This window comes from Ranitomeya variabilis, chromosome 5 (genome assembly GCF_051348905.1).
Source record: "Ranitomeya variabilis isolate aRanVar5 chromosome 5, aRanVar5.hap1, whole genome shotgun sequence".
NCBI lineage: Eukaryota > Metazoa > Chordata > Amphibia > Anura > Dendrobatidae > Ranitomeya > Ranitomeya variabilis.
This window is the reverse complement of record NC_135236.1, coordinates 223,999,915-224,014,351: the sequence shown is the minus strand read 5'-3', so window position 1 is coordinate 224,014,351 and position 14,437 is coordinate 223,999,915. Positions and strand designations below refer to the sequence as shown.

Below are 14,437 nucleotides of genomic sequence, written 5' to 3'. Positions count from 1 at the left end.
GTGGGCGTTACATTAGTGTGTGTGTTATGCGTTTATTACCCACCTAAGTTGCCGAAATAACTTTGCAAAGTCTCCGTTTTCGCCTGTCAATCAGGCTGGTCAGGTCGCATGGGCGTTGTCTTCCCCCAGATTTGGCGTAGTTTTCCGTTGGTGGCGTAGTGGTGTGCGCATGCCCAAAGTCCGGAATCCTCTTCCAGGGGATTTAAAATAGCGCGGTGTTCGTTATTGCATTGGTGATCGGTGGGCGCGGCCATCTTCCTTTGGCCGCGCGTGCGCAGAAGCGGCGCTCTGCTGGCCGCGGCTTCAGGAAAATGGCCGCCGCGATATCCATCTGCGCACGCGCGGCATCCCGCGGCCATTTTCCCGAAGCCGCGGCCAGCAGAGCGCCGCTTCTGCGCACGCGCGGCCAAAGGAAGATGGCCGCGCCCACCGATCACCAATGCAATAACGAACACCGCGCTATTTTAAATCCCCTGGAAGAGGATTCCGGACTTTGGGCATGCGCACACCACTACGCCACCAACGGAAAACTACGCCAAATCTGGGTGAAGACACCACGCCCATGTGACCTGACCAGCCTGATTGACAGGCGAAAACGGAGACTTTGCAAAGTTATTTCGGCAACTTAGGTGGGTAATAAACGCATAACACACACACTAATGTAACGCCCACCTCTGCCCCTATTTAACGCTATTTTTATCCCATCTTCCAAAAACGTGGTGACAGGTTCCCTTTAATGGAACATCTGTAAGGGCTAGAGGCTACGCTTTGTTGCTTGCCCAAGGTATTTGTGCTGCGTTAGCGATTGGTATTGTTAGACGAGTCAGTTCACTTTTGGTTTATTAAATAAGCCGCGATGCCAGATACGACATGTCTGACTTGTTTAGGAGCAAAGTGTGATCTTCATTATCTTGACGATGAACAACTTTGGTAAATATGATAATTTAGGGTAGTGCTAAAGGTTATACTCCACAAGGCGTTTGGAATAAACGATTGACTAGTTAATGGTCTTTTCATTGATATAATAATGCATGTTAGTCAATATCGAGCTTTCATGTCATTCAACTTGACCATACAGTGGGGAAAATAAGTGTTTGATACACTGCTGATTTTGCAAGTTTTCCCACCTACAAAGTATCGAGGTCTGTCATTTTTGTTGTAGGTACACTTCAGCTGTGAGAGACAGAATCTAAAAGTAACGCCCAGAAAATCACATTGTATGATTTTTAAATAATTACATTGCATTTTATTGCATGAAATAAGTACCATATTTTTCGGACTATAAGACGCACTTTTTTCCCCAATTTTTTTTGAGGGAAATAGGGGTGTGTCTTATAGTCGGAATATACACTGCACAAAAAAAATAAAGGGAACACCTAAAATCCCACATCCTAGATATCACTGAATGAAATATTCCAGTTCTAAATCTTTTTTCATTACAAAGTGGAATGTGTTGAGAACAATAAAACATAAAAATTATCAACGTAAATCACAACTAATATCTCACGGAGGTCTGGAGTTGGAATGATGCTCAAAATCAAAGTGGAAAATATACTTACAGGCTGATTCAACTTCAGTGAAAATGCCTTAAGACAAGGAAATGATGCTCAGTAGTGTGTGTGGCCTCCACATGCCTGTATGACCTCCCTATAACGCCTGGGCATGCTCCTGATGAGGCGGCGGATGGTCTCCAGAGGGATCTCCTCCCAGACCTGGACTAAAGCATCCACCAACTCCTGGACAGTCTGTGGTGCAATGTGACGTTGGTGGATGGTGCGAGACATGATGTCCTATATGTGTTCAATCGGATTCTCCTATATGTGTTCAATCGGATTCAGGTCTGGGGGAACGGGCGGGCCAGTCTATAGCTCCAATGCCTTTATCTTTCAGGACACACTCCAGCCACATGAGGTCTGGCATTGTCCTGCATTAGAAGGAACCCAGGACAAACTGCACCAGCATATGGTCTCACAAGGGGTCTGAGGATCTCATCTCAGTACCTAATGGCAGTCGGGCTACCTCTGCTGAGCACATGGAGGGCTGTGCGGCCCTCCAAAGAATGCTGCCCCACACCATTACTGACCCACTGCCAAACCGGTCATGCTGAAGGATGTTGCAGTTAGATCACTCTCCATGGCATCTCCAGACTCTGTCACGTCTGTCACATGTGCTCAGTGTGAACCTGCTTTCATTTGTGAAGAGCACAGGGCGCCAGTGGTGATTTTGCCAGTTCTGGTGTTCTGTGGCAAATGCCAAGCTTTCTGCATGGTGCTGGACTGTGAGCACAAGCCCCATCTGTGGACGTCGGGCACACAGACCATCCTCATGTAGTTGGTTTGTAACCATTTATGCAGACACATGCACATTTGTGGCCTGCTGGAGGTCTTTTTGCAGGGCTCTGGCATTGCTCCTCCTGTTCCTCCTTACACAAAGGCTGAGGTAGCGGTCCTGCTGCTGGGTTGTTGCCCTCCTACTGCCCCCTAAACATCTCCTGGTGTACTGGCCTGTCTCCTGGTAGCGCCTCCAGCCTCTGGACACTACACTGACAAGACACAGCAAACCTTGCCACAGCTCACATTGATGTGCCATCCTGGATGAGCTGCACTACCTGAGCCACTTGTGTGGGTTGTAGAGTCCGTCTCATGCTACCACAAGTGTGAAAGCACAACCAACATTCAAAAGTGACCAAAACATCAGCCAGAAAGCATTCGTACTGAGATGTGGTCTGTAGTCCCCACCTGCAGAACCACTCATTTATTTATTTATTTATTGCCAGTAATTTCCATCTGTTGTCTAATCCATTTGCATAACAGCATGCAAAATTGATTGTCAAAGAGTGTTGCTTCCTAAGTGGACAGTTTGATTTCACAGAAGTTTGATTTACTTGGAGTTATATTCTGTTGTTTAACCCCTTTCTGCCAGCTGACGGAATAGTACGTCAGCTGGCAGAACCCCCGCTTTGAGATGGGCTCCGGCGCTGACATGTGCGTGCAATGAGCACGAGCGGAATCGCGATCCGCCTGCGCCCATTAACTAGTTAAATGCCGCTGTCAAACGCTGACAGCTTCATTTAACTAGCGCTCCCGGCCGTGCGGCCGGAGATGCTCGCACTGCTGACCCCTGTCACATGATCGGGGGTCATCGGTGCATTGCCATAACAACCAGAGGTCTCCTTGAAACCTCTATGGTTGTTGATGGCCGATTGCTTTGAGCGCCACCCTGTGGTCGGCGTTCAAAGCACACCTGCATTTCTGCTACATAGAGGTGATCTGTACTTCACCTCTATGTAGCAGAGGCGATCGTGTAGTGCATGCTTCTAGCCTCCTATGGAGGCTATTGAAGCATGCCAAAATAAAAAAAGTGTTTAAAAAATATAAAAAAAATAAAAAATATATAAAAGTTCAAATCACCCCCTTTCGCCTCAATCAAAATAAAACAATAAAAAAAAATCAAACCTACACATATTTGGTATCGCCGCTTTCAGAATCGCCCGATCTATTAATAAAAACAAAGGATTAACCTGATCGCTTAATGGAGTAGCGGGAAAAAAAATCAAAACGCCAAAATTACTTTTTTTGGTCGCCGCAAAATTGCATTAAAATGCAATATCGGGCGATCAAAAGAATGTATCGGCACCAAAATGGTATTATTAAAAACGTCAGCTCAGCACGCAAAAAATAAGCCCTCACCCGATCCCAGATCACAAAAAATGTAGACGCTACCGTTATCGGAAAATTGCGCAATTTTTTTTTTATTTTTTTTTTTAGCGAACGTTGGAAATTTTTTTCACCACTTAGATAAAAGAGAACCTAGACATGTTTGGTGTCTATGAATTCGTAATGACCTGGAAAATCATAATGGCAGGTCAGTTTTAGCATTTAGTGAACCTAGCAAAAAAGCCAAACAAAAAACAAGTGTGAGATTGTACTTTTTTTGCAATTTCATTGCACTTGGAATTTTTTTCCCGTTTTCTGTTACACGACATGGTAAAACCAATGGTATTGTTCAAAAGTACAACTCGTCCCACAAAAAATAAGCCCTCACATGGCCATATTGACGGAAAAATAAAAAAGTTATGGCTCTGGAAATAAGGGAAGTGAAAAACGAAAAAAGCTCCGGGGGTGAAGGGGTTAAGTGTTCCCTTTATTTTTTAAGCAGTGTACTTACAAAATACTGTGGCTGCGGTCAGACGCTGCACCTTGAGGCAGCCTCCCTTCCCAGGCTGGTGTGGCGGTCTTGCTCTGTGGTGTGACAGTGGTGCGCTGTGGTGCGGTGGGGCTCTGCCGGCATTTTGTGAAAGCCAGGAGGCCCCTGCAGATCTAGTGCTGCGGTGCGGTGGCCTATGGGAAAATTGCTGCCTGGGGCGGCGTGTGCTCAGATTGAGATCTCGGTGCCGAGATCTGAATCTGAGCATGCACCGCCCCCTGCGGTCAATTTCCCGGTGGCCACCGCACCGCAGCACTAGATCTGCGGGGGCCTCCTGGCTTTCACAAAATGCTGGCAGAGCCCCACCACAGCACAGAGCATCACCACCGAACCTGTCGCAAAATACCAGTGGAACCACCGGGAACCCCACAGCACCAAAGCTGCCCCAGCCTGGGATGGGATTTACCAGAGGCCACCGCAGCAGCCTGGACCACCGAACAACCCCTGTGACCACGCTCCCCTGTGCTACTCCTCCATCTTAGGGAAGCACCATTTCTGGGGCGGCTGAGAGCTGGTGTTTGTAGTCGGGGGGCCAATATTCATGGCCCCTTCCTACGCTATTAATATCAGCTGCAGCTGTCTGCATAGCCTTTTCCGGTTATTAATTATAGAGGGACCCCATGTAATTTTTTGGGGGGCTCCCCTACTTTAATAGCCAGTAAAGGCTAACTATACAGCTGTGAGCTGATATTAATAGCCTGGGAAGATCCATGGGTAATACCCTCTTCCCATGCTATAAACATCGGCCCTCAGTCGCTGGCTTTCCCTCTCTGGTTTGGAAAATTGCACGGGAGCCCACAATTTTTTTTATTTTTTTTTTTAAATTAAACAGATAATTGGTTTGAGGCCGGGGTCACACTTGCGAGAAACTCGCACCTCAATACCCAGCACTGTCGCTGGCACTTGGAACCGGAGTGCGGCTGCATGTATTTCTATGCATCTGAACGCTCCGGTCCCAGTGCCGGCAGCAGTGCCAGGTATTGAGGTGCGAGTGTCTCGCAAGTGTGATCCCAGCCTAACGCAGATTTTGTGTGTCTTTATTTAACCCTTTATGTAGCATTCTATTATGTTTATTACTAAACATCGGGCTAGGTATTTATCTATATATCTATCTATCTATAGATATATCTTTCCATCTATAGATATATCTATATATCTGTCTATTGATTATCTATAGATATATCTATCTATAGATATATCTAATCTATCTGTGTGTGTAAACATTATTCTTCAATGGAGTATGTAAAATAGGTTGGACAAGCAAATGACATCACAATTCTTATTTTTGTTAAATAATAGATCTTTATTTAGCTTAAAAAAACGCATACAAATCTACATGAAAAGCCACATCAAAAATGCATAAAAAATACGCAGATTTTCAACTGCGTTTTCTGCCAAGAGGAAGAATCTGCGCAGGAAATTCCACGGGCAAACATGTGCACATAACCTTAAGATTCTGTCTTTAACAGGTGAAGTGTACCTACGATAAAAATGTACAGACCTGTCCATTCTTTGTAGGTGGGAAAACTTGTAAAATCAGCAGTGTATCCAATACTTATTTTCCATACTGGATATATTGAAGGATGAGCAATTGAGAATGTTCTTTCAAGGAAAGATAGATCATGGAAGGAAGATTCAAATGTAGCTGACTTTTTTTTTCCTGAAATGATGACTCCATGTCAGTCTGCTAAAACAATGGCTTGATAACGTTCTCCAACCAAATGCTCCTTATGGTTGAAATGGCAGGTCAGGATAATTCATTGTGCTGTACCATAAGGGTCAGAGATGGAGGGGACTTGTCAGTCCATTCCTGATTTGCAGCCAGGTTTAAAAGAAAACACAAACCTCAATTCATCTTTTGCAATTTATTGAAGTCCTTTTTTTCTTTTCTTTTTTTTTTTTTTTCATTTGGCTTGTGTTACTCTGACCGTCTTTGTGCCAAAGTCTTCAAAATGGCGCATGTGGTTCATGAATTTGGTGCAAAATAGAAATGCTATTTATTTTTGTGTTACTGTTTTTTTGTTTGCACCTTTTAGTGCCAAAAGCAAATCCTTTAAAAAAAAAAAAAAAGAAAGAATAAAATCTCATATTTGTCAAAAAATGTGCAAAATTGAAAACTTTGTCGTAAACCTAATGGCAGGCACACTAGTTAGAAGCGCCCCAAAAAAGTGCCATTTTGTAAAAGCTGCATTTCATGAATCTGTCTAAAACATCGACTTAAGGACAGACTGCTTAAAAAGCGTCACAAATGCTATATAGAATGAAGTACAAATACTAAAGCTGCAAAGAGCAAATTACTGCAGAAAACTGGTCCCGATTCATCATATTGTTACTCCATAGTTTGAAGATCTAGTCTCCTCTCTCCATGTAGTCGCTGGCCGACGTCCCCCCAGTGTGCCTGACCGGTCTCTACCTAGTAAAGCCGTGCGAGGGGAAGCTGTCCTGCAGCGGCGCCGGAGTAGTCCTGTTTATTCCTCTAGTCCAATGCCGGCCCTTAAAGCTGTTTTTCTGAAACACCGGAGCATGTAAAAGGTCACTGTGCCTGGCTGCGGTGGTGCAGGCTCTGCTTCCTGCCACACTCAGTTTGGGCAACGTGAATGGAGTGACTGTGACTCCGTGGTCTGGGTTTAAAGGGAACAATCAGACAATAGTCGGGCCTCATACGGTGTTTCCTGTTTAAAATGCTAAAAAAGAAATACTTGTACTCATGCAGTAAATATCTCAGTGACTTGAACCATCCAATCTTGTACTTTTTCTTTTCTTCTGCATTTCAATAAGCATTAGATATACTCCCTCGGCACATCGGCTAATAAGCAGCGGCACATCGGCTAATAAGCAGCTGCAGGCTACCAGTGTCCCTGGCTCCAGCAATCTGTGGCCAACGCTGACGCACAAATAGCCGTGTGATAAACAATCTGCATGATAATTGTCCTTGTTTTCAGGAATGTGGCCGAGATGCTGATAAATTCCCACACATTTTTGCCTACAGGTAACGTAAGACTGCAGAACTGTCCGCAGCTGGTTTCATATCACACTACAGATTTCTACTGCACGTCTTTACACGGAAAACCTCTTTATCCATTATTGCCTATGCACAGGATAGATAACTGGTAGATCAGTGGGGTCCGACGCCCGGGACCATCATAGATCAGTAGAACGGTGCACTTCTATCCCCATTGGAGTGGAGCAACAGCAACATGGAGCTCAAAATATGAAATTATTAGTAATTCCTAACTACATTAATATATTGGTAAACTGTTCCAAGTTGTTGTGGTAGAACAGTGTCTTTTGTTCACGTGGTATCCAGCAGTAGGAATCTGTCACCAGGTTTTTACTACCCATCTGAGAGCAGCATGCTGTAGGGGTAGAGACCCTCATTCTAGCGATAGATCACTTACTAGGTGCTGCAGTTTTAATAATTTGTGTTTTATCTGCTGCAGATCTTCTAGATCTCTGATTGCTGAGTTCTGTATAACCCGCCCACACCACCACTGATGAGCAGCTTTCTGCGTACACTGTGCATAGGCAGAAAGCTGCCAATCTGTGGTGGGGGCATAGTTGGGCTGCCTAGCAGCAGGCCAGGTTGTCCTCTACTAATAATCTGCTAGTTTAAAACACTGATTTTATAAAAAAAAAAATATATAGCAAGCAGCCCAGTAAGGGACACATCACTGGAATCCGGGTCTCTGTGATACATTATAATAGACCATTCTATTTCATCATACACTGCTATTGTTAACTTGAATGTGTCCAAAATTGATCTTTCATTGTAATAACACTAGTAATTTCCGGCAGACGGCACTTGTGATACGCTGGAGGCAGTAGTTGTACATAGAAGCCACTGTGCCCATATAGTGGTCTACACAATACTGTAGTTACTAAACTCCTTTCTTTTTCCGCTCTATTTTGCAGACAGTTTAATCTTCGGATGAAGAGGGATATGTCTATATTCTCTCCTGATTTCAAGATAGAAATGGGAGGAGAAACGTTACCGTATGATACCTCTCACATATACACTGGGCAGCTATTTGGTAAGTACTGATGGTAATGTGGGCAGCACGGTGGCTCAGTGGTTAGGTCTGCTCTTCAGCTGTGGGGTCTTTGGTTTAACATCTGTTGAGTTACAGATCGGACCACATGTACAACGCGACATGTTTCCTTTAATGTGGTATGTTATTTGTGCTGCAGATTGCATCCGAGAAACAATCTGGGTAATCCGTTGCAGTATGCCATATGCGGGGCCCAAAGCGCCAGAGCGGGCGACACGCAAACAAAGATTACTGAAGTGTCCTGTTTAATATTCATTCAGTGAAGCTCCAGTGCATGTTGACAGGCTGCAGCATTGCCATAACAACTATAGCACATGACCACTGCAGCCAGTCACTGGGATCAGAAGTCTTACTCTTGCTAAATTGGCATCACTGCTGAGCCCAGTGGTTGGTTGCGGTAGTCACGTCCTGAAGTCGTGGCGTCACCGCTGCAGCCTTGTGTTCGAGAACCAGGAGCACGAAATTCTATTAGAGTGTGCGGTGAATTGTTATATCCGAGAAACAGGAGCAGCGGCAGAAAGGCAACACTAGAGCAGCAGCAATGGGTGTGGAGCTCATTCTGCTATTTCACTTACCTGCAGTTACATTTGTGGATTTCATAGTTTCATGGCTTTAAGGTTGAAAAGAAGACATAAGTCAACCTATTAATTAACATTTTGATCCGGTAAGAAAGCAAAAACCACATGAGGCAGATGTTAATAGCCCCATTTTACAGGTAACTACTCCACATACGGCATTCAGGCTAGTTCCCCGAATCTACGTCCCATCACAGAATCACGTTTTGAGGATTTCATTATAAACTGCTTTGTGATGTGAATATGTACATTCACTGTATAGACAGGTCAGTCTGTGACTTCCTGTAGACTATAGGATGGCCTCACCTGTCACATCCCCCCTGACTGACTATAAGATGGTCTCACCTGTCACATCCCCCCTGAGTGACTATAGGATGGCCTCACCTGTCACATCCCCCCTGACTGACTATAGGATGGCCTCACCTGTCACATCCCTCCTGACTGACTATAGGATGGCCTCACCTGTCACATCCCTCCTGGCTGACTATAGGATGTCCTCACCTGTCACATCCCTCCTGGCTGATTATTGGATGGCCTCACCTGTCACATCCCTCCTGACTGACTATAGGATAGCCTCACCTGTCACATCCCTCCTGACTGACTATAGGATGTCCTCACCTGTCACTTCCCTCCTGACTGACTATAGGATGGCCTCACCTGTCACATCCCCCCTGACTGACTATAGGATGGCCTCACCTGTCACATCCCTCCTGGCTGACTATAAGATGGCCTCACCTGTCACATCCCTCCTGGCTGACTATAGGATGGCCTCACCTGTCACATCCCTCCTGACTGACTATAGGATGGCCTCACCTGTCACATCCCTCCTGGCTGACTATTGGATGGCCTCACCTGTCACATCCCTCCTGACTGACTATAGGATAGCCTCACCTGTCACATCCCTCCTGACTGACTATAGGATGTCCTCACCTGTCACTTCCCTCCTGGCTGACTATAGGATGGCCTCACCTGTCACATCCCTCCTGGCTGACTATAGGATGGCCTCACCTGTCACATCCCTCTTGACTGACTATAGGGTGGCCTCACCTGTCACATCCCTCCTGGCTGACTATAGGATGGCCTCACCTGTCACATCCCTCCTGACTGACTATAGGATGGCCTCACCTGCCACATCCCTCCCTCCTGACTATAGGATGGCCTCACCTGCCACATCCCTCCTGACTGACTATAGGATGGCCTCACCTGTCACATCCCTCCTGGCTGATTATTGGATGGCCTCACCTGTCACATCCCTCCTGACTGACTATAGGATAGCCTCACCTGTCACATCCCTCCTGGCTGATTATTGGATGGCCTCACCTGTCACATCCCTCCTGGCTGACTATAGGATGGCCTCACCTGTCACATCCCTCCTGACTGACTATAGGATGTCCTCACCTGTCATTTCCCTCCTGACTGACTATAAGATGGCCTCACCTGTCACATCCCTCCTGGCTGACTATAGGATGTCCTCACCTGTCACATCCCTCCTGGCTGACTATAAGATGGCCTCACCTGTCACATCCCTCCTGACTGACTATAGGATGTCCTCACCTGTCACATCCCTCCTGGCTGACTATAGGATGGCCTCACCTTTCACATCCCTCCTGACTGACTATAGGATGTCCTCACCTGTCACATCCCTCCTGGCTGACTATAGGATGTCCTCACCTGTCACATCCCTCCTGGCTGACTATAAGATGGCCTCACCTGTCACATCCCTCCTTGCTGACTATAGGACGGCCTCACCTGTCACATCCCTCCTGGCTGACTATAGGATGGCCTCACCTGTCACATCCCTCCTGACTGACTATAGGATGTCCTCACCTGTCACATCCCTCCTGGCTGACTATAGGATGTCCTCACCTGTCACATCCCTCCTGGCTGATTATTGGATGGCCTCACCTGTCACATCTTTCCTGAGTGACTATAGGATGGCCTCACCTGTCACATCCCTCCTGACTGACTATAGGATGGCCTCACCTGTCACATCCCTCCTGGCTGACTATAGGATGGCCTCACCTGTCACATCCCTCCTGGCTGACTATAGGATGGCCTCACCTGTCACATCCCTCCTGGCTGACTATAGGATGTCCTCACCTGTCACATCCCTCTTGGCTGACTATAGGATGGCCTCACCTGTCACATCCCTCTTGGCTGACTATAGGATGTCCTCACCTGTCACATCCCTCCTGGCTGATTATTGGATGGCCTCACCTGTCACATCTTTCGTGAGTGACTATAGGATGGCCTTACCTGTCACATCCCTCCTGAGTGACTATAGGATGGCCTAACCTGTCACATCCCTCCTGACTGACTATAGGATGTCCTCACCTGTCACATCCCTCCTGGCTGACTATAGGATGGCCTCACCTGTCACATCCCTCCTGGCTGACTATAGGATGTCCTCACCTGTCACATCCCTCCTGACTGACTATAGGATGGCCTAACCTGTCACATCCCTCCTGACTGACTATAGGATGTCCTCACCTGTCACATCCCCCCTGACTGACTATAAGATGGCCTCACCTGTCACATCCCCCCTGACTGACTATAAAATGGTCTCACCTGTCACATCCCTCCTGACTGACTATAGGACGGCCTCACCTGTCACATCCCTCCTGACTGACTATAGGATGTCCTCACCTGTCACATCCCTCCTGGCTGATTATTGGATGGCCTCACCTGTCACATCCCTCCTGGCTGACTGTAGGATGGCCTCACCTGTCACATCCCTCCTGGCTGACTATAGGATGGCCTCACCTGTCACATCCCTCCTGGCTGACTATAGGATGGCCTCACCTGTCACATCCCTCCTGGCTGACTATAGGATGGCCTCACCTGTCACATCCCTCCTGGCTGACTATAGGATGGCCTCACCTGTCACATCCCTCCTGGCTGACTATAGGATGGCCTCACCTGTCACATCCCTCCTGGCTGACTATAGGATGGCCTCACCTGTCACATCCCTCCTGACTGACTATAGGATGTCCTCACCTGTCACATCCCTCCTGGCTGATTATAGGATGGCCTCACCTGTCACATCCCTCCTGGCTGACTATAGGATGGCCTCACCTGTCACATCCCTCTTGACTGACTATAGGGTGGCCTCACCTGTCACATCCCTCCTGGCTGACTATAGGATGGCCTCACCTGTCACATCCCTCCTGACTGACTATAGGATGGCCTCACCTGCCACATCCCTCCTGGCTGATTATTGGATGGCCTCACCTGTTACATCCCTCCTGACTGACTATAGGATAGCCTCACCTGTCACATCCCTCCTGACTGACTATAGGATGGCCTCACCTGTCAAATCCCTCCTGACTGACTATAGGATGGCCTCACCTGTCACATCCCTCCTGGCTGACTATAGGATGGCCTCACCTGTCACATCCCTCCTGGCTGACTATAGGATGGCCTCACCTGTCACATCCCTCCTGGCTGACTATAGGATGGCCTCACCTGTCACATCCCTCCTGGCTGACTATAGGATGTCCTCACCTGTCACATCCCTCTTGGCTGACTATAGGATGGCCTCACCTGTCACATCCCTCTTGGCTGACTATAGGATGTCCTCACCTTTCACATCCCTCCTGGCTGATTATTGGATGGCCTCACCTGTCACATCTTTCCTGAGTGACTATAGGATGGCCTCACCTGTCACATCCCTCCTGACTGACTATAGGATGGCCTCACCTGTCACATCCCTCCTGGCTGACTATAGGATGGCCTCACCTGTCACATCCCTCCTGGCTGACTATAGGATGTCCTCACCTGTCACATCCCTCTTGGCTGACTATAGGATGTCCTCACCTGTCACATCCCTCCTGGCTGATTATTGGATGGCCTCACCTGTCACATCTTTCGTGAGTGACTATAGGATGGCCTCACCTGTCACATCCCTCCTGGCTGACTATAGGATGTCCTCACCTGTCACATCCCTCCTGGCTGACTATAGGATGGCCTCACCTGTCACATCCCTCCTGGCTGACTATAGGATGGCCTCACCTGTCACATCCCTCCTGGCTGACTATAGGATGGCCTCACCTGTCACATCCCTCCTGGCTGACTATAGGATGGCCTCACCTGTCACATCCCTCCTGGCTGACTATAGGATGGCCTCACCTGTCACATCCCTCCTGGCTGACTATAGGATGGCCTCACCTGTCACATCCCTCCTGGCTGACTATAGGATGGCCTCACCTGTCACTTCCCTCCTGGCTGACTATAGGATGGCCTCACCTGTCACATCCCTCTTGACTGACTATAGGATGGCCTCACCTGTCACATCCCTCCTGGCTGACTATAGGATGGCCTCACCTGTCACATCCCTCCTGGCTGACTATAGGATGGCCTCACCTGTCACATCCCTCCTGGCTGACTATAGGATGGCCTCCCCTGTCACATCCCTCCTGACTTTTCCCACCCACTCTTGTTCTTTTGTATTCTATCCTATGCAGCTGTATTTATCAGCAGTGGTTTTGTAGATGAGTCCATACAATTAGCTGCATAGTTATAAACACTGTTGGAGAAATACTTAATAAATTCAGTGTAAATGAAGACAACGCAAACACAAGCAAAACGGACATCCAAGTGCTGTACATGGTTTGATAATTTTGTCACAACTTTAACAATAGCACTTCTGGATTTTTCTGTTTTTTCTACTTTTTACTTTTTTGAGCTGGAATTGAGGGTTTTTTTTCTTTAATTTAATTAAGGTCTCTGTTAATAAAACTGCATTTCTTGCACAGCTGATCATACCCACCTTCCCTACTTTTTTTTTTTAAGTGTCTAGATCTGCCCGACAGCATTCCACAAAATTTGACATTCGGACAACTGAAAAATGCCACTTTTACTTTCCATAAATCCTCCCCTCTCCATTTCTATTCTGTGTATGTGCTGCATGTAGCGTGTCCAGTGTATTCCGCCTTCACCTCCTGCCCTCTGCTTGTAATTTTGCTCAAGGCGCTTTGTGTGGCCAAAGATTGCACTGTCGCAGCAACATAGTGTGTAAACTATCCACCCCAACAAAAACCAATGATTTTTACAATTAATTACTACATGTGAATTTACCCCAAAATGTCTCCCACATTTCCCACCCTGCTGGTTTTGCAGCATGTCCTCAATGTTGAAAACTAGCTTTTGGCAATAATGCTTGTGATATAACTCCGGCTCCTGATAGTAACGCCGCGGGACATTAAAGGTCTTAGTGCATGCTTTGCTTCATGGATTCCTCTTAGGTGGAAATGTGCACCGTGTAAATGTGTCATGATTCTTCTTTTCTCCTCCCGGATACTTTCATCTCTTTATTGGTGTCGTTCAGTCTCCTCTTTGACTTTGGTCTGTTTGTTGTGCGTTCTGTCTTTTCTCTCTTTTCTATATTGCTTACTTTGCACTGTATTGTGTTAACAGGTGAGCACGGGACGTTGTCTCATGGATCTCTGCTGAATGGTAGATTTGAAGGATTCATTAAGACCCCGCAAGGCACATTTTATGTGGAGCCAGCAGAAAGATATTTCAAAGGCAAAGCCCTTCCATTCCATTCCGTCATGTATCACGAAGATGATATCCGTAAGTATTGTCACATCATTATAGAGCATGTCC

The 14,437-nt window shown here is 46.9% G+C and overlaps 1 protein-coding gene across 1 annotated transcript in view; it reads left to right on the top strand.

The window, feature by feature from the left end:
- ADAM10 (ADAM metallopeptidase domain 10) overlaps positions 1–14,437 on the top strand; it is a 232,388-nt gene that overhangs the window by 142,929 nt on the left and 75,022 nt on the right. Inside the window, exons 3-4 of the mRNA XM_077263832.1 lie at positions 8,119–8,237; positions 14,246–14,404. Coding sequence (XP_077119947.1) covers positions 8,119–8,237; positions 14,246–14,404 — 278 coding nt within the window. The remainder of the gene's footprint in view (positions 1–8,118; positions 8,238–14,245; positions 14,405–14,437) is intronic.